The sequence below is a fragment of the Corylus avellana genome, chromosome 2, assembly GCF_965113065.1.
Source record: "Corylus avellana chromosome 2, dhCorAvel1.hap1.2, whole genome shotgun sequence".
Classification (NCBI taxonomy): Eukaryota; Viridiplantae; Streptophyta; class Magnoliopsida; order Fagales; family Betulaceae; genus Corylus; species Corylus avellana.
Window position 1 is genome coordinate 45,913,855 of NC_142491.1, and position 23,782 is coordinate 45,937,636.

At 33.9% G+C, this 23,782-nt stretch overlaps 4 protein-coding genes across 6 annotated transcripts; 2 read left to right on the forward strand and 2 right to left on the reverse strand.

Annotated features, from left to right (window-relative positions):
- The first annotated feature begins 860 nt into the window (after positions 1-860).
- Positions 861-2,559, forward strand: LOC132166981 (uncharacterized). Its single transcript, XM_059577860.2, has 2 exons — positions 861-1,742; positions 2,353-2,559. Exons 1-2 carry the CDS (start codon positions 1,170-1,172, stop codon positions 2,428-2,430), a joined length of 651 nt encoding a protein of 216 aa, XP_059433843.2. The 5' UTR covers positions 861-1,169; the 3' UTR covers positions 2,431-2,559.
- Positions 2,560-3,124: 565 nt separating this feature from the next.
- Positions 3,125-4,902, reverse strand: RKD4 (RWP-RK domain-containing protein). Its single transcript, XM_059579287.2, has 3 exons — positions 4,816-4,902; positions 4,087-4,591; positions 3,125-3,381 (listed from the first exon to the last, which is right to left on the reverse strand). Exons 1-3 carry the CDS (start codon positions 4,893-4,895, stop codon positions 3,223-3,225), a joined length of 744 nt encoding a protein of 247 aa, XP_059435270.2. The 5' UTR covers positions 4,896-4,902; the 3' UTR covers positions 3,125-3,222.
- A 7,304-nt stretch (positions 4,903-12,206) lies between these two features.
- On the forward strand, positions 12,207-17,149 carry ABIL2 (ABL interactor-like protein 2). 3 transcript variants are annotated; one of them, XM_059578413.2, is made up of 10 exons: positions 12,207-12,608; positions 13,459-13,595; positions 13,786-13,883; positions 13,990-14,140; positions 15,583-15,682; positions 15,820-15,900; positions 15,994-16,036; positions 16,132-16,220; positions 16,330-16,472; positions 16,643-17,149. In XM_059578413.2, exons 2-10 carry the CDS (start codon positions 13,491-13,493, stop codon positions 16,811-16,813), a joined length of 981 nt encoding a protein of 326 aa, XP_059434396.2. In that variant the 5' UTR covers positions 12,207-12,608; positions 13,459-13,490; the 3' UTR covers positions 16,814-17,149. The 3 variants fall into 3 exon arrangements, with proteins under 3 accessions (XP_059434396.2, XP_059434397.2, XP_059434398.2); XM_059578414.2 differs by having other exon boundaries at positions 16,135-16,220; XM_059578415.2 differs by having other exon boundaries at positions 12,208-12,608; positions 13,801-13,883.
- Positions 17,150-18,510: 1,361 nt separating this feature from the next.
- LOC132167601 (transcription factor) lies at positions 18,511-22,213 on the reverse strand. Its single transcript, XM_059578610.2, has 4 exons — positions 22,066-22,213; positions 19,444-19,516; positions 19,292-19,347; positions 18,511-18,911 (listed from the first exon to the last, which is right to left on the reverse strand). The coding sequence occupies exons 1-4, from the start codon at positions 22,098-22,100 to the stop codon at positions 18,797-18,799; spliced, it is 279 nt and encodes a 92-aa protein (XP_059434593.1). The 5' UTR covers positions 22,101-22,213; the 3' UTR covers positions 18,511-18,796.
- Between the last annotated feature and the right edge of the window lie 1,569 nt (positions 22,214-23,782).

Sequence of the window (23,782 nt, forward strand, 5' to 3'; positions counted from 1 at the left end):
CAAGTTATAATCCAAGTTCACCGAGCATATATAGCTCTAAATTAAAGCTTAAAAGAGGTGTATTATTCATTATATTATATTAATCATGATCATGTGCCAATGTGTCATATTGTCGCAGCATGAACTTAAGCATATGAGCTCATTTATTCTAAAATAATAGTGTGACAACAAATAACATACCAATTATTAGAAAATAACAACAAAAAAAGTTAAAACCTAATTAATCAAATGATTATATTTAGTGCTTCATTATTATTATTATTTGAAATAATGCTACTTTTTACACAAATTTATCACTTTCATTTCACACTTAAAACACATTAGGTTAACTGCTGTAAAATAAATGTGATATCGGCGAGATTTAATTTGAATTTAAGAAATTTTGTTTGTTTATTTGAAATAATTGTAAATAATGTTAAGGTTTATACCGAACAACGCTTTCATGCTACTATATATGATGGATTCCAAGGGTGTCTTTCTATCGATCGACTATCACTTTCATGATTAATCCAATCCAAATACAAACAAGAAGAGCAAACACTACAGTAGCCGGCTTTCACAGCGATTCGCTACGACTTATTGCAGCGACAAAATGTGGTGTTTACTTGTGCAATTGTAGTTGGGAATTGGCATGAGTCTCATAGCCCCATATGCAGCATGACTTACGGACTTACCTTACCTAACCGTTACATGCATATTCTCTCGCTTCCTTTCTTTTTTCTTTTTCTTCTTTTTTTTTTTTTTTTCCACTTTAATGCAAATACTCTCTCGAGCTATGACTTTTCAAATGAACAGATAGAGAAATGACCGTTGATAGTCGTTTTCCGGGGGCAATTCCGTGATGAAGACACGCTAGATAAAAGAAATGGCAATTTCTCGTGAAGAAGAAGCGCCAGGAGCGTTGCTGCTGTGACCACTGACCCTCAGAATTCACATTCAACACCATCCCATCCTCTCTCTCTCTCTCTCTCTCTCTCTCTCTCTGTGTCACACACACACACACAAAAAGTCACAGACCTACGACTTCTTTCTTTATAAAAAATCACACACCAACCTCATAAAGTGACCAAAAAATCAACTGGGTATGCATGTTTTTCCACACAGAGAAATGGGTCTCTGAGTTTTTAGAGAAATATTATTGAGCCCTTAGAGACAAGAGAGAGAGAGGAATGGGGTCTGAGCCAGAGAACGAACCAAGTTCCACACCGAAACTGTCTTTGTTCTCACTTCCAAGCAAGCCACACGAAGCGTCTCCTGGAATACTCGAAACACCTCCGTGCAGAACCACAGCTTCGGTTCCATTCCAGTGGGAGGAAGCACCAGGCAAGCCCAGGCCATGCACCACCACCACCACCACCACCGAATCGAAGCCCAGGAGTTCAAGACCGTTGGAACTGCCTCCGAGGTTGTTACGTGAGACAAAAAATACCGACATGCCCTCCCCAACCACCGTCTTGGACGGGCCTTACGTGGGCCGGTCTCTCTCTCACAGGTTTTCCTTCACAAGCTCAGAGGGTGGAGGTCTGGGGAAGCGAGTGGCTAGGGAGAAAGGGTTAGAGTTTGTGTCCATGAGGTGGGGGAGTTTCAGGAAGAGTACTAAGGATGTTCTTGTGGGTGCTTTCGACTTTTCATCTAGGGTGGTTGATGATGGTGGCGGCGGTGGAAACACGGCGGTGAAGATCACAAGGGTCAAGAGGAAAGGGAGCCTTTTGAGCCTCTCTCACAAAAGGTCACATTTTTTGGTAAGTGCCAAACTAAAATGTTTTAATCACCCATTCTATTCCATATTTCTTTCCCATTTAAACAAACTCAAGTCCATCTTTTCGTTTTCTGCATATATTATGCTTTAATGGTGCATGCCGACATTATTCCATAATATGCTAACTTCATAAATTACCATAAATAGGTAATTTTGTTAATCTGGGGTGATGTTTTCTCTTTTTATCTTATTATAAAGGTTAAATTTATAGTTTGCTCACTGGTTATGTGAGATGAAAGATTTGAAGAAGTATAGAGGTAAAAGAGAAATGGGAAAACTCTGTTTTAGTCAACCAAGTGAGAGATTTTATTCAAGTTTTTAGACTGCTCCTTTTACTGCAACTTCATGGGCAACTTTTCCGTCATTTTTCTTGTTTTCAACTTACATAAACAAGGATTGGCCAGGGAAAAAAAAAAAAAAAAAGCATAAACAGATTGCTCTTCATTTTCCTGCAAATTTCTTTACTCTGCAGGAAAAGAAACGAGAAACTCTTCTGTGTACGAAAATTGTGGTCTCTGATGACTTTGATTTCTCTAATCGTTGATGTATCTGTTATCTAATCATACTTAATATATACCATAACATAACTGCAGGCAAGCGTTTATGAAACCTTTAAGCAAGCGGTCCCATGGAGACGTAGGCAAGAAAGACTGGGAAAAATGGCATCGTGATTATTGCCACGCTCCCATCTCCCCCCAATATATCATGCTGCCATTGCCATATGGTGCTCTAATTTCTATTTCAAAATCTTGTATAGTTCTAAAATAATTCAATAATATGTCTACTTTATCTGTATATTCTACTTCAAGAGCATTATTCTACATAAAAGTGACAAATACTGCTACCTAATTCTTCTGGGTGTCGGTGTAAAATTCATCAAGAGCCACAAGTGATTTGGCTGTCAGTTGAAAATTGAGGCTGTATCTATCATTGAAAACTAATTAAGTTCTCAATCCTAGTAGATGATTTAACCAAATAGTTCTTTTCTTCTTAATTAATATAATGTAAAATCATGATTGATCAGAATGAAAATACAATATAATAGTTCTTTTCCGCTTCCTTGTGGGTGTGGAAATTAAAAACTAGTGCTATTGGCCCCTTTACGGGAGGTCAGCTAGATCTTGGTAACATTATTGGCCTTTGACTAGTCTATAAAAGTGCGTCTGAAATCTCTCTGCCAATTCTAGAATCCGAGAAAATTGTTTGGTAAGGACGAGTAAAATATGTGGAATATTAAAAACATAATTTAACCTTTTCAGTAAACATCAACATCAACATCAACCAACAATATTATTATAAGCCAGAAACATGTCATTGGTTTCAAGGTCCAAACAACTTCTAAGTACTGTATTCATTTTCCTCAAGGGCTACAAACAGTTGTAGTCATAAATGTGTGCTAATCTAGTAATCTAGATAAGAAAGTAGACCTTTCTCTCTCTTTCTACATGTAAGTGTCAAGAAAGTCAAGCTTGAATAGTCAGAGACCTTCTCTTCTTGTAATTGGCTTTGAAACAGGCCTGCCTCAGCTTCTTGGTTCTCTGTGTCAGCTCCATATCTGGCAGTATCTCTAGAAGCCTCTTGTGCTCTTCCAACATCACCAAATCATTTGTGAAACCCAATTCCTACGTTACAACAAACAGTTTTAGACTATTGACCTCTGGATTAAAAGATTGAAATCACAACATAAAGCAATAATCATTTGTTGCTCCCACCCACTTTCTTAACTTCATCCTAATTTCAATTGTTCTGATGATACAAAAGGAACATTTCTGACTAGGTAGAGTACAATTTTTACACGCTTTAATTTTGGCTCGGGACTCGAGCACAAACAAAACCTGACAGTCAACCAATTTTACAATTAAAGTTCAGATTCTCAATGTATTTGGCATTCAAATATATTTGGATGCTTTGAAGTGCTCAAATATTCCTTTAGGATGAACAACCACACAAATCAATAAAATTCTCTTCAGCCTTGGACTTGATCTGCATACAAATCCATTTCAAGAACAGTAAAATGGATGACAGCCACGACCCTGTACAGTGTCAGGGGTTTTTGGCCACACTTTTAAGACACTTGTAAGAAAAGAATTAACAAACAATTCAACACTCAAATTAAACTATTTTTACATTTATGTTATGTTGCAACTTAAAAAACAAAAACACCCTCTAAATTGTTTTATCAAAAAATCCTTATATTGATATGTTTGGACTTGTTCTGTCAACTTGAAAGTTTATAATTAGGAATTCTTATTGTGAGGTTCTCATAATGGTTGACAAAAGCACAAAGCAATCAATGATGTTCTGTCTAGACCAAAATGTAACAGTACCTTAGCATTGTTAATGAGGGACTTCAAGCTCTTGATCTTCCTATGAGGCCACCGCATGATGTTTAGTTCTCTGCACCTTTTCTTCAACACAGTCAATCCCACCTTCATCTCCTTTGCTGCTTTGGTTATCGGGACGTTAAAGTGCTTCTGTATCTCATCCAACTCCAACGCAGCGGACTTCTTTCTACCACTTGTCCTTTTTCCCTCTTCACTCTTGCTTGATGAACTCGCATATTCACTCTGAACCACCATTGAAAATTCACTCGAGTCACTTCCAAAATTGCCATAATGACCAATAGTACCGAATTCTGTAGTGTAGTTTAGAGGCTTTTGGTCGACCACCACATCTTCATAAAGAAATGGGAGCTTATTTTCTGCCGAGAAAAAGATAGAATTGGGATCTTCAAAGTCTTGGAACCCAGTGAGATCAAGTTGCTTGGTATGATGCAGAAACGGAAAAGGGTCGAAGTCGAAGAAACTGTCCAGTGGTGGTAGTTCTAATAATCTGCAGAAAGAACCCAAAATAAAAAATTTGCATTTTGAGTAGAATACATAAACAAAAAAATGTCTTCATTCTCAGTTGTTAAATGGTTTTCTTTCCCAAGAAAATTTTACTAACATTTTCTCTTATCTTTTCCCTATAATTTATAAGAAGCATATAGTGGGCAAAACAAGTTATATATATATATAATAAAAAAAGAAAAGCTACTGACAAATGTAGTATCTTACTTTTCAGAATGTTCTTCAGGGAACCAGTCAAAGCCATGTGGGTTCTCAATCTTCGGAATGTGTAGGTGGGTAGAATCCATTTGAGAGAGTGACAGAGAGAAAGTTGGAGTAGTGAGAGTGAAAAAAAAAAGAAGGGAGGTATAAATTGGGAAGGAGATGGGATTGAAGTTCGTGCACACGTCTTTGGGGGGTTACATTTTGGGTGGAATCTAGTAAATGTGATATTAATTAGGGAACGATTACCAATCACACAAGGGGTTTTGCACCATTCATGTTAATTAATGATGTCACTTTAATTGTTTCTGGATTGGATTGGTTTGGCACACATGCGATATTCCATTCACATGGTATATATATTATGCATGCATACGGACATGCTCCTGCATAAAAATATCTTCTTTATTTTGGAAAGCAAAAATCTAAGGGTATTTTTTTTTTTCTAGTTTATTAAATTGACATTTTTTCAAAAATAAATAATATTATACATCATACTTTTATCATATTTTGCTGGTGTGGCATTGCCAATCAGCAAATCGGCCATTTTTTTTGTAAAGAAACAAAAATTCAATAACTAAGTGATTGTGTTACATGAGCAAAGTCAGATAAAAATGTGATATACAGCATTTCTCATTCAAAGTATATATGAGAATCACATGCTCAAAGACGAAATTAAGAATTTAACGGGCATCATCATAACATAAGTTTTTTTAAAAAAGATGCCCTAAATATGCTAAAAGCTTTTTTTTTTTTTTTTGGGACAATTGTCCGTTGGAGGGACATGGCCCCTCCCACAGTCCCAGTCCCCGTTGGGTCCATCCCTACATGCTTTTTATTAAAAATGCATAAAAGTATTATAACGTTTTAGATACATATCAGTTTAATAGAGAGTTAATAAAAACTTTCCCTCGACTAAATTTGAAAAACAACTTTATCCAAAACTGAATGTGAGTTTTATATGCTCCTGCATGCATTCACATAAACAATTCAATTTCAAACCGTCTATGTATACTTGTGCAAATTTCTTTGCTCGGTCAGAGTCATGTTCTTCTCTTAGAAATCGAAACCTACAATTGAACAGAACATTAAATGTCCAATAAATTCATTGTCTACCTTTTGGTTAATGTGGGGTTTCAATGTTGTAAATAAAACACGAATTTTGTACAAAATCTTGTTTGATTCACGAAGGATAAAGTTGTCCTTAAAAGCATGTAATTTTCATTTGTCAAATGCTCTATTAAAAATGCATATGAGAATTACATGTTTTAAGGACATATGTTAGTTTATAAGAAAAATTATATTTTATCTCCTAAAGTTTGAGGCGATTTGCAATTCGACCTCCAAAGTTTTAATTTTAGCAATCCACCCCCTAAAGTTTCAAATTTTTGCAATTTGACCAATCATATCCAAAACTTCTCATATTGCCCATAATTTTTTATTTTTTATAAAAAAAAAAAAAAAAAAATCGGGGCCATCTGGCCCATTTTTGCACTCCCAATTTTTTTTTTGTTTTTGTTTTTTGTTTTTTTTTTTTGTTTTATATATATATATAAAATAAAAATTATGGGCAATATGAGAATTTTGAGATAATATTGGTCGAATTGCAAAAATTTGAAACTTTGGAGGGGTGGATTGTCAATGAAACTTTGGAGGTCGAATTGAAATCGCCCCAAACTTTAAGGGGTAAAATCTAATTTTCCCTAGTTTATAATATTTATTAAAAAAATAAATAAAAAATCATCCCTTTTCCTTTTTCTTTTTTCTTTTTTTCCTTGAAATTGTTCTACTTATGGATGCATAATGTTGGTATGTATGAACACATGCATGGCAAAGTTATTATAGTGAGAGGAGGTTACTCGCGATTATTGAGGCTGAGAGCATAAATTGGCATAAAAAATAATTAATTGTGATATTAATGCGCATGAGTTCGCTTGCCAATTACCATCATCTTCATCATTTTTATCTTAATTCCGTTTTAGGGTTTTCAGTTAATGGTGTGAGCCGCCATAACCTGCCGTTGGCCCATTACCTCCACACGTACTTTCCCTGACTTCTGAAAAATTATGGCGGCTAATAAAACGGTTGAATATAATTATCTGGCTTTTGTTGTTTCAATATGAAATTTATTGTGCGCATATATAGGATTGTAACTTATAATTGGCCGCATAATTTTTTTAACCATTCAGATTTATTTTTAATTTCTTTTAATGATAAATAAATAAAGTGAAATTAAATATAAACTATTGAAACAACTACAATGCATATGTTGTAGTTTTTTTACAACACCTAAGCCAAATTTTTTACTGTATAAAGAAATGCGATCGGGATTTTCTCAAATTCAAGTAAAATATGGAATTGGGATTAAAATTTTATCAAATTCAAGTGAAATTAGCTATATTCTGATATCTACTTGATTTATTGGTGTAACCAAAAGGCCCTTTGAATCAATTATGAAAACCAACAAGTCGAATCCTAAATCTTTATGAACAAAGTTTACCTTCAAAGCAGGTTGGATTGGAGAGAATTATTTCAAGCCAACCAATTAAATTAATATATATATATATATATATATATATATATATACTCTTAGAGCATGTGAGAATCACATACTCGATTAAAAATATATGTTAGACACTTAGAATTACATGCTCAAAGAACAAATGTCAATTTAATAGTTTAAATTGAAAAACTTTCCTCTGACTGTCCCAATTTAAAATAAAATTGTCTTATATTCTATCAATATTTGGCCTTGTCAAGGCGATACATACCAACAAACCATAAAGAAAAGAAAAATGCTAGTCTTACAAACACATTTTACAAAAAACTTTTTACAAATTGATGTGGCACAACATGATTGGGTTTTTCGAAATTTGAATTTATCTCATATCCAATCAAGTTGTGCCACATCAATTTGTAAAAATTTTTATGTAAAATGTGTTTGTAAGCCTAGAATTCCTTTAAAGAAAATGTTGTTTCAAATTGATAGATTTGGGCTTTTTTGTGTGTCATGAATCTGCATATTGGAAGGGAAAGACATATCCAAGCCTCCAAGGGAAGGGAGGGGGCTTCATCAGTTCCTTGAGTAGCCATAAGGATATTGGGCCTTTAGTGGGCTAAATCCCATGATCATGGGAAAGCCCAAGTCCACACAAAATTCAAGATTAACGAGGCCCAAGTGATTTTTAAGTCTGACTGGCCCAAGCAGGGGGAGAGCTCGACTCGGGTAGGCGCGTCTGCAGCCCAAGGAAATACGTACGCACGAGATAAGAATGCATAATCATTCCCAATCTTCTATGGGACCCATCCAATTCCCACCACCAATTACGGCAGTGATTATTATTGTCAAAATCAAACTAATTTGACATTCTCACTGCAAATCATGGATTCAAAAAGTTCAAAACATTCCATCAAAGAAAAATTAAGATTATTTGTGGGGTCCTATCTTACTTTTCCTTCTGTGGGACCCACAATTGGGTTTATTATTTTAATCTATTTTGTTGTACAACAAACTTAGGATTATTTGGAAGAAAAAAAAGCAAAAAAAAAAAAAAAAAGTAATTATTTATAGAAAAATGCTTGGCTTCATTAAAAAGTCTATTTTTTTTTGTCATTTTAATCTTAAGTGGCATGACCAATTTTTGAAAAATTTATTAATTTATTGTTTAGAATCTATTAATTTTAAAATGAAAAATACTTGGCTTCATTAAAAAATTTATCTTTTGGCCATTTTAATCCTAAGTGGCATAACTCATTTTAAAATTAATAGATTTTAAACAATAAATTAATAAATTTATGGAAAATTGGCCATGCCACCTAGGATTAAAATGGCCAAAAAGATGAACTTTTTAATGAAGCTAAGTATTTCTCTTTTAAAATGGATCATGCCACCTATAATTAAAATGGCTAAAAGATTGACTTTTTAATGAAACCAATCATTTCTCTTATTTATAACCGATATATTAGTTGTTTTTAATTTGGTATTTTTATAGTTTAAATAATTGGTTCTAACTTTGATCTTTTTTAGTTGATCAAATATATTCCCAAACAATTTTTTTTTTAATTTTTTTAATTTTGGTAAATGCACATTCTACCATAAACAAGTTTTTAATTTGATTTTTTTTTTTTTTCAGATAGATATTCGTATAAAATGATAAATAGATATTTGTTTCTTTTTCAACCTTATCAAAGCTTGCTCTTCCCTTTCCTGCCCCCCAACAAAGTCAAAACCTTCTTTTTTAATGGAGTACAGTTCACCAAAGTCATATATATATATATATATACTTTATAAGTTTTGTCTCATCGAAATATTATTATTATTTTTAAATAAAATAAATGAGTTTTATGTTATCATAGGTTTGAACAAATTATATATAAAATTGACCCTTATTCTTTTGCAAGAATGAACATGTATAGTTATTTAGGTTGGAGGGGGGGGGGGGGGGGGGGGTCGGGGTCCATGAAGGTGTTGAGGATGTTGAGCATGGAAGAAAAGTTATGATTGGTGGGAGTGCATTGGAGGCTTCGAATTTCTATGATGGAGTCTGCTGCTGTCTTCACGATTGCACGACCAAATGTATGAGTGCCTTCTTCCTTTTTTCTTCTTCTTTATTTTATTGTTAAGATAGATACTATTTGGCCAACATGATTGATTTCTGTAACCCTCTTCCAAGAACGTGGAACTCACCCTCTCTTAAGGGATAAGATTGGCCGCAATTCCGGCAGTTTTTGTAGAGAGAGTTGGTGAAATAATTCTCTCAACTATGTGTTTAGTCAAATAGTCTATTTGGATAGGGAATTTGATGAGATCTTGATCTCTACTACGTGTCTACTTAAAGAGCATCACTATTTTTCTTTTTGGTTGATGGGAGATTAAGAGCACCACATGCCTCAAATCAGATAGAGAATTTGAGGAGATTCCGATCCTATTATGTATCTTGGTCAAAGCCAATGCATCTTAAGAAAGAATACACAAATTTGTTTATGTGCTTTAGAAACTTTTCTATTAATTTGTTTACATAATTGATTCTCTAATATCATGGAAATGATAATATTAATCTTTATGCTATATCAACTTAAAAATTGAGGATTTTTTTTTTTTTTTTTTGGCAACAAAGAAATCTACACAACCAATGGGTTAAGTGTCATATATATATATATATATATATATATATATATTGAAAATTTAAGCTTAATAATTTTTCATAAATAGAATTGCTCTGTCAATAAAATATCTTTGATACAAGACGGACACTCCTCAATCCATACAGTATCATTGACCTATTAAAGGGCCATTTTTATTAGTCCATGCGCCACCCTATTCGCCTCACAATAAACATGGTTTACTTGTCAGTTGTCACCTTTAAATCTACACAACCAATGGGTTTAGTGTCATATTTTATTAAGACACCAATAAATCTTTAGTACTTGAAATGTCCTTCGGACAAGTATAGGCCAATTTTAGGAATCAACTTACAATTGAAGATGGTTTTGCGAGACAAATGGAGTGACGTTTTCAATGAGTAAGACTAGAAACCAAACTTTTATTTTATTATTATCTCATTTTATTAACATATCAATGTTAACCAACATTTTTAAAAGCTAATTGGAACAACCAAGTCAATACTATATATATAATAGTAATCAAAAAAAATGTCTTCCTAATAATTCTATTGTTTATTTATTTTTTGTGGCGCTCTTGGAGCGGCGCGTGGATTTACATGGAATGGAGTTTAAGAAGGTGCCGTCGCTATCGACCTCGCGTGCCTTGGAAGGGCGCGGATCTGGAGAGTGCGGGGTCGGACTGTGAGTAGCTAAGTCGCATATAATGCGCGTGGGGCTAGCTTATCCCTCACCACACTTGCCCCAAAAAACTGATAATTCTTGCATTAAATCTGACGGCCAAAATCAACCTATCGTCTTCCCCGTAATAAGTGGAAAAGGAAAGAGATGGGACCCAATAAAGGGACTGAAAAGAATTGACTACAGTAGTAAGCACATGGAAATGGTCATATGTGGTCGGTAGCACTTTGTAAAACCACACCCCTTTTTGTTTACTTCCCAAATGTGGCATCCTAGATATGTAACTATGTTCAACATCATCTCTAATCCTAAACAATTTAAATGATGGTAATTTAGAAATGTTTCTATCAAGTTTGGAGATTCTTTTTTTTTAAAAAAATAAACTTGTTCTCTTTCCTTTAAATCAGTCTAATAAATTGACATTTGTATTTAAAATATATGATTCTTACATGTTAGATCCTATATTAATTAAATTGAAAATGATTGTGAAAATTACATATTTTATGGATAAATATAAATTTAATATATTGAATTAGAAAGATACTATCCATTAGTATAATAAGCAAAAAGATCACATGACAATTTTTTAATGAGTAATGCTACATATTATACTCTCAATACACCCTTATCTCAGCAAGCTGATATAATAATGTCAATCAGCCTTTGAATAAGCTTTTGATAAAAAATAAAAATATAATAGCATATAGGTATTATCACACTAGCCTAGTAAAATAATAATGTAGTATGTAGCATTAGTTTCTTTTAGTTGACATGACATGCCATTTCACTCCGAGTATGATTTTGCATAAGAATATTTTTTTTGAAACAAAAACAAAAAACACATTAATAAACAAACCCTTGTGTTGTACTAAGAAAAAGAAAAATGTTAGGCTTACAAATAAATTTTATATTTACGATATAATATGACACAATATGATTGAGTTTTTCAAAAGTTAAATTTATCTAATTTTCAATCATGTTGTGCCATATCATATTGTAAAAGTTTTTTTGTAAAATTTATCTGTAAGGTTAGCATTCCTATAGGAGAAATATTTTTTGGATTGAATAGGAAAAAAAAAAAAAAATTGGATCTGTTTTGTAGTAAGTACATAAAAAAAAATTATTACATTTTTTTTTTTTTGTAGTTTTATCAAAAGTCCATATCTAATTTCAATCTTTCTCTTTTCCGTGAAAAATAAAAATTAAATCTGAATTGGTGAAAAAATTACAATAAACATCTTGCAATTTTTCTTACAATACCTAAGCCAATTTCTTTTTTTGGTTGCTTTGATTTTAAGAAAACAAGAAAAGTAAAGTGTTCGAAACCAAATCCATTATCAAGATCACTTCAAAAAAAAAAAATCCATTATCAAGATAAGCCCCGCCACAACATGTGGGAGACCCAATAAAGAGATTAGGCGTCGAAGAATCAAACAAATATTTCTTTTTGTTGGGACGTAACCTAACAGTATTCTCTGTGTAGCTCAGTCTCAGCTGATAGAATTAGGGGACCCACAATACAAAGGAAAAAAAAAAAAAAGGACCCACCAGATGGCAATGATGAGGGAAGTAAGCTTGCAAGAGAGACCAGTTTTTGCTTCCAAAAGGGGCAGACTTTTGGCAAGTGCTCCGGATTCCCTGCCTTTACCGACGTGCGCTCCTCGATGCCTGTCCCTCCCTTCAACTTCCTCTCACTTTCCCTCTCTCTCTCTCTGTGTCTGCAAGGCTTTGCATTTTCTGTTACAGACACAATTTAAACATGTCGTTTTCCTTAGTGTAGTCAAAATCTCATACCAAACCACATTTGTCACTGTCGAAAGAGTGGCCTATTTATGTAGGCGCCTTCACCATTTGGGTTTTACGTTTGGCCCCCAAAGTTTGAAAATTGAAGTGGGTTTACGTTTATAGCTTTGAACTGGAAGTAGGTTTTTTGTGTTATAGTCTTGAGACTCTCAGCAGCTGCAGTAGAAGAGGAAGTTTGGTGCAAGAAACCCCCGGTTAGTCTGTTCATTTTCTCTTATGCACTTGGTTTTCATTTTGTTGTATTTCTGGTTGGTTGCTGGGAAAACATGAGAAAGGAATAGATAGTGGCCCAAGCCTAGCACATCAATTTTTCATTTTGTATGAGATTTTTTTTTTTTTTTTTTTTTTTTTTCTCCAGTTCTCTCAACAATTGGAAAGAGGGTTTTGAAATTTTCCAGCTTTTGAGGTTTTTAAGGATTGGTTGTCATGTACTTTATGTGGGTTTCTTTTTTAATATGAGTACTACAAGAGTATTGGTGAAGATTCAGACAAAATGCGCTTTTTGCGATGGTATGGAATATTGGTGTTTAGTTTATTAGTCTGTGGGATAGTTGCAGAGTTGTGGCAAAGCACTACCTGTTTTATGCTGTTGGATTTTCTTCTATTATCTCAGATACAGCGAAATGTTTCATTAAAATACAGCCTTCTGGTATTTTATTGACAGTCAATTGTGAACTCCCCCACCTCTTTCTCTGTGATCCTTTTAGGGGGCTCTTTTTTTATCTGTATTAATTATTCTTAGGGTTGAATGGGGTTTTGATTTTGGCTGCAAACTCTCTCTCTCCGCCCCATACGCACTGCCACATTTGCTGCTTTAATCATTGATTTTATTGGGGTTTTGTAATATAAATTCTCAGGATTTTAATGCTTTTATGAAGTCGGGCTCTTAGAAGCAGCAGTTTTTTTTTCTTCTCAGAATTAAGAGACTACAATTTGTTGAAGTTCAAAACTGGAATGGTTTCTTTTCTAGCTCTTGCTTTTCCATGTAATTGTTGCCATTTTTGTAATACTTTGATACTAAAATGGTCATCTTGGTTGTTGCAGGATAAGGAACTCTGAGCCCCAATTTCTCTTTCATGGGGACGATGACTGCATCTTCTACACTGCCCATTCCACATGAATCATCTAACTTTGATGAGGTTTCCATGCAGCAGAGCTTGCTTTTCTCTGACAGTCTCAAGGTACTCCTTGCAAATTAAATCCATTTAGCTTTATGATCTTCCTTTAACTTCAAAAACTGGAATTTTCGTGCACCCCTTTAGTCTGTAGGGGAAATGAATTTGCAGCAATTTTTTATGCCTTACCAGAAATTTGAAGTTCATGAACTCATGCTTCTTAAAGTTTTATTTTTGCAACTATATTTTCTTATAGCACATTGTAATTCAGGATCTGAAAAATTTGAGAACACAGTTATACTCAGCAGCCGAGTATTTTGAACTATCATACACCAATGATGACCAAAAACAGATGTAAGTCAATCTGATTCATTACTTCTGGTGTTTTCAACTGGCATTTCCTTTCTATTCTTTTCCTGTTAATATCTTTTCTGAAAGAAACATCCTCCTATATATGCAGAGTGGTAGAAACATTAAAAGATTATGCCATTAAGGCTCTTGTAAATACTGTGGACCATTTGGGTTCTGTTACATATAAGGTTAATGATCTCTTGGATGAGAAGGTTGATGAAGTTTCTGGAACGGATCTCCGTGTATCTTGCATTGAACAGGTGAGCTTGGATTTGTTTCTTTAATCAGTTAGATATCTTTAAAAAACATTGTATAGACATTTGTGGTAGGGGTGCTCATTCGCAATCATTAAGGTAAAGATCTATGAATTTTACCTTGAGTTTATTTTGAAGATACTGGGAATGATGAGTTTTGATTTCTAAAGCTGAGTGGAAATTGATTTTGCTGGCCTTTAGTGGAAGATTTTAGTTCCCATTTGTATTGAAGGAGGATCTCGTAAATTGGCTCTTTTCTTATGTTGCCTACTTCAGCTATTCCTTAGTAAAAAGGCAGTTTCTATTTTAGGAAGTTTGAACCCAATCATGTGAGTTAGAAATCCAGTAAAAGAAGTCAGTTTAGAAGACTAAAACAGCCCAACCAACAGTTTACATACATTCTAAGTCAGTGTTTAGCTTTGGCAAAGCCTTGGATTTGGCAAAGGGAAGTTGTTTCCTTTGGGAGATTCATGTTTTCTACATTTCTAAAATAAAGGAAATGAATTATTTGTCAAGGGGCTCTTGCACCACATTAAGTGAAGTGACATATCATAACAAACATAAAATTTTCTTGATGTTCTGGTTCAGTAACTGCTCTAGGAAATTTACATTGCTATCCTACTATATACTTGTCTATCTGAATTATAAGTCTAAGTACCAGAAAATATAAGTTGTTTCAATGCACAAAATATGATATTAGGATACCTTGAATATAATTACAAGGAAAGAACAGAAATGAATACAAGAATTTTCATGGTTTGAAGTGACCATTTTCTCTGGTGGAGATAGCAAGAGTGAGTTGCTTTAGATGATAGGGGCTGAAAAGCATATAAGTGACACTATGACACCAGGCTGGCACAGATTGTCAAATAGCTGCTTCTTGCTTTGAAAGTTAGAAAGAGTTCTGCACATTGTACTAAGTAAAGATACACCATTTCATTTAAAAAGCCTTTTTTTAAAAAATAAAATAAAAAAATAAAAGTTGAAGGCATTGTCCTTGCAGTGTCAGCCTACGCATACTGAATATGACCATTAACCCTGTTTGCAAATAGTCCAACCATTACCTAAATTAAATACAGCTACCAAGCCTTTTTTTTTTTTTTTCCCTACTTGACCTGGATAGAATGTTGTTTAAACATATGGCCAATTACCATTATATTTGGATATTGGGGCTCTGCTGTTGGTTCTCTTACCAAAATATTGACAGCAACCCTCAGATGTGGGATTTGAGAGACAAGTTATTAATGAATGTTACCCAAAAATACGCCTTGTATAAACCATTTAGTAATATTTGTTTCCCATATCAATACTGTCATTACTAGACATTAGTGAGTTGATGATTGCCCCATACTATACACCATTTGTGTCACTTGCCATGTACTTCTCACTCTAAAGCAAGCAAAATGCGCAATATTCACTTTCATTGTTGCTTTGATGTGGTATGTTAGAGATTGCGGACATGCCAAGCTTATATTGATCACGAGGGCCTTTCCCAACAGTCACTGGTGATAAATACTCCTAAGTACCACAAGCGCTACATCTTGCCAGGCAAATATATACTTCTCCTTTTTTCTTTTTTTCTTTTTTTTTTTCTTTTATTATTATTTTTTATTTTTATCATCTGTTCTTTAGAAATTTGGAAACAATGGATCTTGGATGCTTACTATCACCCGAATTCATTTCAGCTGGGGAGACCATGCATGGTGCGAATCATACCAAGGGTTGCAGCCTAGATGATGAAGATGAATGGCATCAATTTAGGAATGGTAGCATTCTTTATCTCCTGTTCTATTTCATTTCATATATCATGGTCAAGACTAACATAATAATTCTTTTTGTAATCTGATTGATTTTCAAAGCTGTTCGAGCTACAATTAGAGAAACCCCACCATCCATGGTCAGGTATATACTAATGTTATATATTGCTATGCATAAATCTGGTGACCTGATTCATTTTGTTATGAGGATCACAATAATCTAGGTTATGTTTCATGCAGTAGAGGGCGTTCACCTTCACCTTCTGCACGTCCTTCCCAACGATCAGCAATTTTTTCCTTCACTTCTACCATGCCCAAAAAAGAATTAGGTATGTATGAATGAACTATGACATATTAATGTATTTTTTTTGTACTTTTTTTTCCCCTCTAAATATTCTTGTAATATCATTCTACTAATGATGTTTACCTACAAATCAGAGAAGCGAACAGTTTCACCATATCGGTTTCCACTTTTACGTTCCGGATCTCTTTCAAATAGGTCAGTGACCCCAAACTCAACTCGGCCAACTACACCAAACTCAAGTAGGCCGACCACTCCAAATCTTAATGGAAGAAGACGGGTGAGTACATAATTGTTTGACATTTTACTGACAGTCTGAAATGTTCCTATCTTTTCAGTAATCCATAAGTCCCTGCAACTTCTTCCCCTCCCCACCAAGAAAAAGAAGGGAAAAATTATCTCCTCTTTTACAGCAAACTAAAAAGTTTTAATTTTTTGTAATTGTATCAGTACCCTTCAGAGCCTCGAAAATCCGCTTCGATGCGATTACCTGCGGAAAGAGAAAATGGCAAAGAGGTTGAACAATACCCTAGCAAAAGTAAACGTCTCCTGAAAGCCTTGCTTAGCCGACGCAAGTCTAAGAAAGATGACATGCTATACACTTACTTGGATGAATACTGAAAAAATGGAATACAATGGACTGAGAAGGAAGCCATGGGAGCAGGGCTAGGGCTCTGGACTTTTGTTTTCAGTTTTGCCCTTTTCTTTGATACTCCTTTTGTATCTTTTCCTTCTGAGTGGTAGATTTATACAGTAAAAGTATTTTCTCTTTTTTTGTTTCTTCCCCTTTTCTTTGGAACCCTAAAGAAATTTAAATGATAATATGTATCATTCTTAGTTATTTTACAGTAATGTATTTCGTCAGCCATATTATGTATGGTATTTTTTTATATTGAAAATGTATAATGTGGAGCACAATCATATATTGATTTTAAGGAAGGTTTGTCCTTTTTGTTATGTTTGAAGTTTTTTCATTGGTTGATATTCACTTTTATATCATCATAGTTGTATGACAATCGCATGAGAATCTATTAAATATTATTTCTCGTATGAGAATCTACCAAATATTATTTCTCGTGTATGGTTAGATTAGTTCTTGAGTGCGCTATTATACAGATTAAATTTGCATTTCTTAGCTTATAAAAAAGAAATACATTTCTCAGCTCCAATAAATATATACCTAGTTGGAAGAATATCACAATCCAATTCCATTTCCAGAAGGGTAACTTGTCAAGTTGTTACTTTCAAGTAATTTTGCCACGTGTAATTTTGCATATTAGATCCACCAACAGGCTTCCACGTGTTTTTTTAACAGAATTCATTTGAAACTTTCCCATTTACCCAAAAAAGAAATATATATATATATATATATATATATATATATATATATATATATATATATTGTTGAAAAAAAGTCGCCCTTAATGAAGGAGCAGCAGCCTCTACCCCTCTTTTGTTGGTGGGCACAGGGCATTTTGTTGAAAACAAGTCGCCCTTAATGAAGGAGCAGCAGCCTCTACCCCTCTTTTGTTGGTGGGCACAGGGCACCTCGTCCTGATAGGGGTGGAGGCACCACCCCCAGGCCTTTTTTTTTTTTTTTTAAAAAAAAAAAGTTATTAATGTAATTTTTGTTTTTGTTTTTAAGGCAATTATAGAAATTTCAGATGACTTTAGTTAGAGAGGATACATGTAAGCTTGTCGACCGGTTTGATGTATGAAATTGCACTTGGCACAACTCCTGTTAAAAGCATAATAAAACGTTTATGCTTTTCTTTTCTTAATTAAAAGGGCAACCCCTTTCTTTGGAATTTTATTAATTATATATCTATTCATTTAATAAGTGATGAACATCGATTCTTACTTAAAAGAATTTTTGGACTTGGGTTTAATTGAATCATTGTGGCAGATCCCACAAGCAGGAGATTGTCTCGAAGGAAAATAAATAATTGCCAGTAAAGTCGGATAAAAATCTCCATCAATTTTTCTTCTCAAATTACTAGTAATTTAAACAGCAAATATAAAAGCGAGCTAATATAAATCTAACATGTCCAAACAAATTTTGGCCTACACTCACCCACCTACTTGGGCAAGTGGACCCTATACAGATTTTCTCATATTTATTGTCCAAATTGTTAACAAATGATCCAGATCCGGGTAGAGTTGAGCTGTGGATTTTATTACCTAGCAAACCAGATTCTACAATCATCTGAAGCAATGCCATTCAGGCTGAGTGCCTCAGTTTCTCTATAGCATACAAAATCAAGAGAACAGAAATTTCAGTAATTTTTAAATAAACTCTCATCCGGGTATCTCCAGCATTCCTCAGAAATCAAACTGTCTTTTCCTTATTCCCTCCCTACTTTGACAAAGATCAAAGTCTGTACGTGTTATAGCTAGTTCATGCTTCAAGAAATCTTCAACAGCTGATTATCACTCAAAAGTAAAACACAATACTACTGCATCTTACATCAAATGGGCATTTTCATAAATCATAACCAAAGAGTCTAACTACTGCCCAAGGTTTAAGAAGACATCACAAACACCAAATATTGATCAATTTTACAGGAAAATCATCAGTGCTAGTTGGTCAATAATAAAGAGATGTCACAATTCCATTCCTTGTCCAAATTCTTCAATTGTTTTTGTGGCTAGCGTAAGGACGTCTACAAAAGCACTAAATGATGCACGAAGAAATCTAGCCTCAACAGCCTCAAAGTGTCTGTATCAGAAAGACAGATGGGAAGTGAGGTAAGATAATCACAGGGCTCTTCTAAATTTTTTTGAGAAGTATAGGGCTCTAATAAATTAAAATAACAAATATAGCAGACAACTAATACAACCAAGCATACTGAATTTGACCCTGCTTTTTCAAATGATATATTCGTGCATCCAGCTTATTTTTTCTGAATATCAACTTCTTTTTTCTTTGCTATAGATTTCTCACAAAATTAATCAATTCATTGTAGTGCAACATGAAATAGTTACAAAATTAGTCATTAGCACAAAATATGTTATTTCTCCTCGATATTTTCATATTTTAAAATGAAATCTTCAATGAAGATGTTTTCAGTTGATAATTCTTAAAGGAAGGAAGCTCACACTATAAGCTTTCCGTTAGACACTGACATCTGCCTTTTCACTTTGTCTGGCTGCAACTGCAATCAGAAATGTAATTGTATAAGAACCTAGTTTTGTCCCAAAGAAAAGAGATAAAAAAAAAAAAAAAAGGTTTGAGCATCATGAAGTATCACCTCCTTATCAACAGCTAATGCTGCATAGACCATGGAAGCATTCTCCTCAGACTCATAGTCCACTTCCAAGTCACTGCAGATAATATTTCATATTGGAATTAACATCCTGGGAAAGAAATCCTCCAAGGTAGATAAAGTGAACCTTAACATCATGTTAAAGAAGTAAATATGCCTTGACCAATGAACAAAGGAATCCATAATCCCCATAGAAAAATGGCCTCAGCGTTTTACATATTCATTAGGTCATTTCTAATGGTACAGAATCTCCTAGCTACATGATTTGTACCTACAATTTTATCTTAAGAATCTCAACCCACACTGCGCCACCCACCCACCCACCAAAGGAAGGGGGCAGGTTCATTCTTGCAAATCTTCATAAGTACCCTGACAACACTTTAACTGATTAGTTCCTCAATTCCTAAGTATTTCTATCCTGAAGGAATGACATGCGTAAAAACTCAAGTGAAAAATTGGAGAAGAATGACCCTGCAGCCTAGAAGCAGCTCACCTTCAAAGAGTGCGTACCAGCACTCTTGCACCAAAGATAAACAAGGATAAAATTTATACGATAATTAATATATATATATATATATATATATATATAATTAACCACATCATCTTACTCAACAACTTCTCTTAAGCGCAAATTTAGGCTCACTTCAATAGGAAATTAAGATGGAGCAACTAATAACAAATCTTCACAGCACCCATAGTGACTGGGATGGATATTTCGTATCTGAAAACTAGCATGTTTAGAAAAGAAAAGACAAGGAATACATAGTATAGTCAATACTAAGGCTAGTGCAAGTAAGAATGAACTCTTTTTCCCCATGTTAAATGGTAAACATTTTTATTTTTCCAGGCTCCCAAATTTATTAACTTTGGTTCTGACCTGATTATTAAACCAGAAGAACGAAATAAGCAGTTTAACATGAGTTCTCTGTGTAAGCAAATGCATGGAAACTTAAGGTTCCGATGCCCTTCTTTCTAATTGATAAGCAAATACAGAAAAGGAAGACAAGAATTATTAAGTCCTATGTTTAAAAAAAAAATTCAACTCAACTAAGCAAGGAGGTTAGCCCTACTACCCCTCTTTCTTGGATTCTCAATGTTCACAACTTCGACTTTTATTTCATTTCTCTCCATAATGCCAAGCCTCGGAGAAACCAACAACAGTAAAAAAATGGCATCCTAAAAGAATCAAATTACAAAGACCAAATTCACTACGTTATGCAAGTAATGTTATCACAGTTTTAAAATTAAGGTCATTGCACACATGATATATCAAAGTGATACTGAAACTGAATCACTGCTTTTGAGCAAAGATGGTAGCATTCCCATCTTTCCTAACCAATTTTGGAGGTTCTTTTTCTCGTTGTAGCAGCTTATTAAAACAAATAACAACTAAATCATATATCTCACACGATTATTTATAGATATGACATACTATGAAAGACTTTGTATTTGTGTCTTTTTTTCAGTATCGACCAACCTTAAACCACAAATAAGCCAATATAGAGGGCACATACAAGAATCACGCAAGCTAAAAATAAACAACAATGAAATAAGGGATCACATGCGCACATAATTTACACCCAAAGAGATACTAAATTTTGGATCATAGAAATGAAAAATAGATATAAACAAAGAAGGCTACATATAGAAATATGTCCAACCCAAATTACAAACTATGAAGAACTTCAAGCCGGATCAAGCATTATCTTTAATAGTCAAAACCGTGTCATCTTCTTTTCCATGTTAATATTACTTGGTTATGCAAAGAGGTTCGGACATCATTCAGAAAATGTCCACCAAACAGGACACACCTGATAATACACAGATAAACGTTCCACACTATACGGATAATAAAGTAAGTGAAAGGAAATTTCAAAAACAGAATACGTGTTTCATGCTGAAATTATTGACACAAGGAACCATGTCTAATAAAACTTATAAAAAACACAAACCCCGTTGCAACCTTCGGTGATTGTAGTAGATATATGAGGAATGCTAGGCTTACAAACAAATTTTACAAAAAAACTTTTACAAACTGATGTGGCACAATATGATTGGATATAAAATAAGTTCAAATTTTGAAAAACCTAATCCTGTTGTGCTACATCAATTTGTAAAAGTTTTTCTGTAAAATTTGTTTGTAAGCCTAGCACTTCTCTAGATATATTATGTGAGAACACCTGGTAATAATCAGAATTTCTGTAGAATAACCTCATCAAAAGGTTGCTGTCAGCAAAAGTGTTGCCTTCCTATGTTCAGTAGAGATTCTCACACCAAATTCATGTTTCTACATATACAATTCAATTAATATGAAATCAAATAAACATATTAATTAAAAAAAAAATTATGTCCAATCCAGATTAGACTACCAAGCAAATTTACGTTAAATTCACACACATAGGAGCAAAGTGAATCATACCCATAATGGTTTGGCAATCAATATCCCAGCTTTAAGAACATAAATTGAAGAAAACGCTGAAAAACAATTTCTTTCATCCACAAAACCCCAAAAAAGCAAAACCCGGAATCACCCAATTGACACTGTGACTTACATATCGCAAACATTCAGAACAAGAATTCAGAGTAAAGAGAGCGAGAGAGAGTAACCAGCTGAACTCCCATTGGGCTTGGGGGCCTGCCATGTCAGCAACTGTAGCAGCAACGGCCTCTAACTCTCCGCAGAAGAAGTGAACGGCAAGTGTTGTGTGCCAGAAAGAATCAGGGTTTCGGGGCAAACCTTCGGATTTTTTTTTATTTTTTCAATACACGTGGCTTTTGTCCATTTAAAATTAAACTGGAGCTTAATGAAGGGTAAGTGGGTAACTGAGCTGCCCCAAAAAGATGGGAGGGGTTCAAGATGAATTATACGGCGTCGTCGCAGATGTAGGGATTTGGTATTCTGGGACTGGGACTGTTTGGATAATGGTTATTCTACCATGGTCCTGGACAAGGAATTTTTCAACATTTTTTAGCACGATTCCCAAACTCAATATGAACTTAATACAAAATTAGCATGTTGTAATTGTCTAATTGATGGGTATAATCTATTTAATTAAATAAATTAGATTAAAGTTACATTATATATTCTTTTACTTATGCTTTAACATGATTTAAACTCAATACGCAACATAAGGGTTGATAATTTTTGTCACAACCCACAAACCCAATACAAAATTAATGTGTTAGATTTGAAGGGTTTAGCCCATTTAATTAAATTGATAGAATTAAGGTTAACTTATATAATTTTATACATTATTAAATAAAACCTAAACCTGGCAAGCTTACATGATTGTTATGAATTATTATCAGCTGTAGATATTATGCATTTTCATGATTAACTGTAGAGATATGATTGGTGCCAATTTTTTCTCATATTCTTTCCATTTCATTTTATAAATCAATAATTAAATTTGTGAAATTATATAAGACCTCACACAAATTTAATGGTGAATCACACAAATTCAATTATAAACTCCACAAATCTAATGATTAATCTATTAAATTTGTAAAAGAATATAAAAAATATATAAATAAATTATTGACACCAATAATTTCTCTTAGGTGTAAATGGGTTGGATTATGGTTAATTTATATAGTCTTATACATATGCTTTGATACGACTCAAACCTGACATACAAACATGAATTGTCACCCCTAATGGTAGTCAAAGGAATAAATGTATTTTCTCTTGAAAATTTAAAATGTTGTTTAGCAAAAAAAACAAAAAAACGAAAGAGCAAGTTATGAAAATTTAAAATGTTGTTTAGCAAAAAAAACAAAAAAACGAAAGAGCAAGTTATGAATGGTTACTTAGGCTGGGGTTGGACCAGTAACATGATTGATGATTCCATGAAACACTACGGTATTCGTACGCAAGCTTAAAAAACAGGAGAAAGGATAGATTACTTGCTGGGCTTGCAGTGTCCCGCGGGCATATTGGTATATTCCCGCGGCATATTTGGTATAATTGGTGACCGATAGGCTCGTACATTATGTCATTCTTTGTAGATCATAGGATACGATGGTATATTATTCAGCACTTGAACGAGATTCTCTCTCTCTCTCTCAACTTTTCTTTCTTCTTTTCATTTTTATATCCACCTTCTCCAGCAAAGAACACAAACAGCCTCAAGGGATGTGATGTTCAACTCTCAGAAAGAAGCGACAGGCACGTTCTCTTCTCGCTCTCTCTCATGTGAATTTCTGTTGTATGACTATTCTGTGTATGTAGTGTTTAATGTATAACACGTTGCAGGGTAGTAGTATTGAACCCTTTAGTTTAATTCTCTTGGCAGTGCTTGATTGATGCCTTCTTTTAATCTTA

What these genes read in the sequence shown, in the direction of transcription:
- LOC132166981 (XM_059577860.2), top strand. Translation starts at nt 1,170, where the DNA reads ATGGGGTCTGAGCCAGAGAACGAACCAAGTTCCACACCGAAACTGTCT. An exon ending in ACAAAAGGTCACATTTTTTG is followed by an intron (nt 1,743 to 2,352) that starts GTAAGTGCCAAA and finishes ACATAACTGCAG; the next exon opens with GCAAGCGTTTATGAAACCTT.
- ABIL2 (XM_059578413.2), top strand. Translation starts at nt 13,491, where the DNA reads ATGGGGACGATGACTGCATCTTCTACACTGCCCATTCCACATGAATCA. An exon ending in GTGTATCTTGCATTGAACAG is followed by an intron (nt 14,141 to 15,582) that starts GTGAGCTTGGAT and finishes GTGGTATGTTAG; the next exon opens with AGATTGCGGACATGCCAAGC. An exon ending in CATGCCCAAAAAAGAATTAG is followed by an intron (nt 16,221 to 16,329) that starts GTATGTATGAAT and finishes CCTACAAATCAG; the next exon opens with AGAAGCGAACAGTTTCACCA.
- RKD4 (XM_059579287.2), bottom strand. Translation starts at nt 4,895, where the DNA reads ATGGATTCTACCCACCTACACATTCCGAAGATTGAGAACCCACATGGC. An exon ending in CCTGAAGAACATTCTGAAAA is followed by an intron (nt 4,592 to 4,815) that starts GTAAGATACTAC and finishes TTCTTTCTGCAG; the next exon opens with ATTATTAGAACTACCACCAC. An exon ending in CCCTCATTAACAATGCTAAG is followed by an intron (nt 3,382 to 4,086) that starts GTACTGTTACAT and finishes GTTGTAACGTAG; the next exon opens with GAATTGGGTTTCACAAATGA.
- LOC132167601 (XM_059578610.2), bottom strand. Translation starts at nt 22,100, where the DNA reads ATGGCAGGCCCCCAAGCCCAATGGGAGTTCAGCTG. An exon ending in GCCCAATGGGAGTTCAGCTG is followed by an intron (nt 19,517 to 22,065) that starts GTTACTCTCTCT and finishes TATTATCTGCAG; the next exon opens with TGACTTGGAAGTGGACTATG. An exon ending in TCTAACGGAAAGCTTATAGT is followed by an intron (nt 18,912 to 19,291) that starts GTGAGCTTCCTT and finishes TTTCTGATACAG; the next exon opens with ACACTTTGAGGCTGTTGAGG.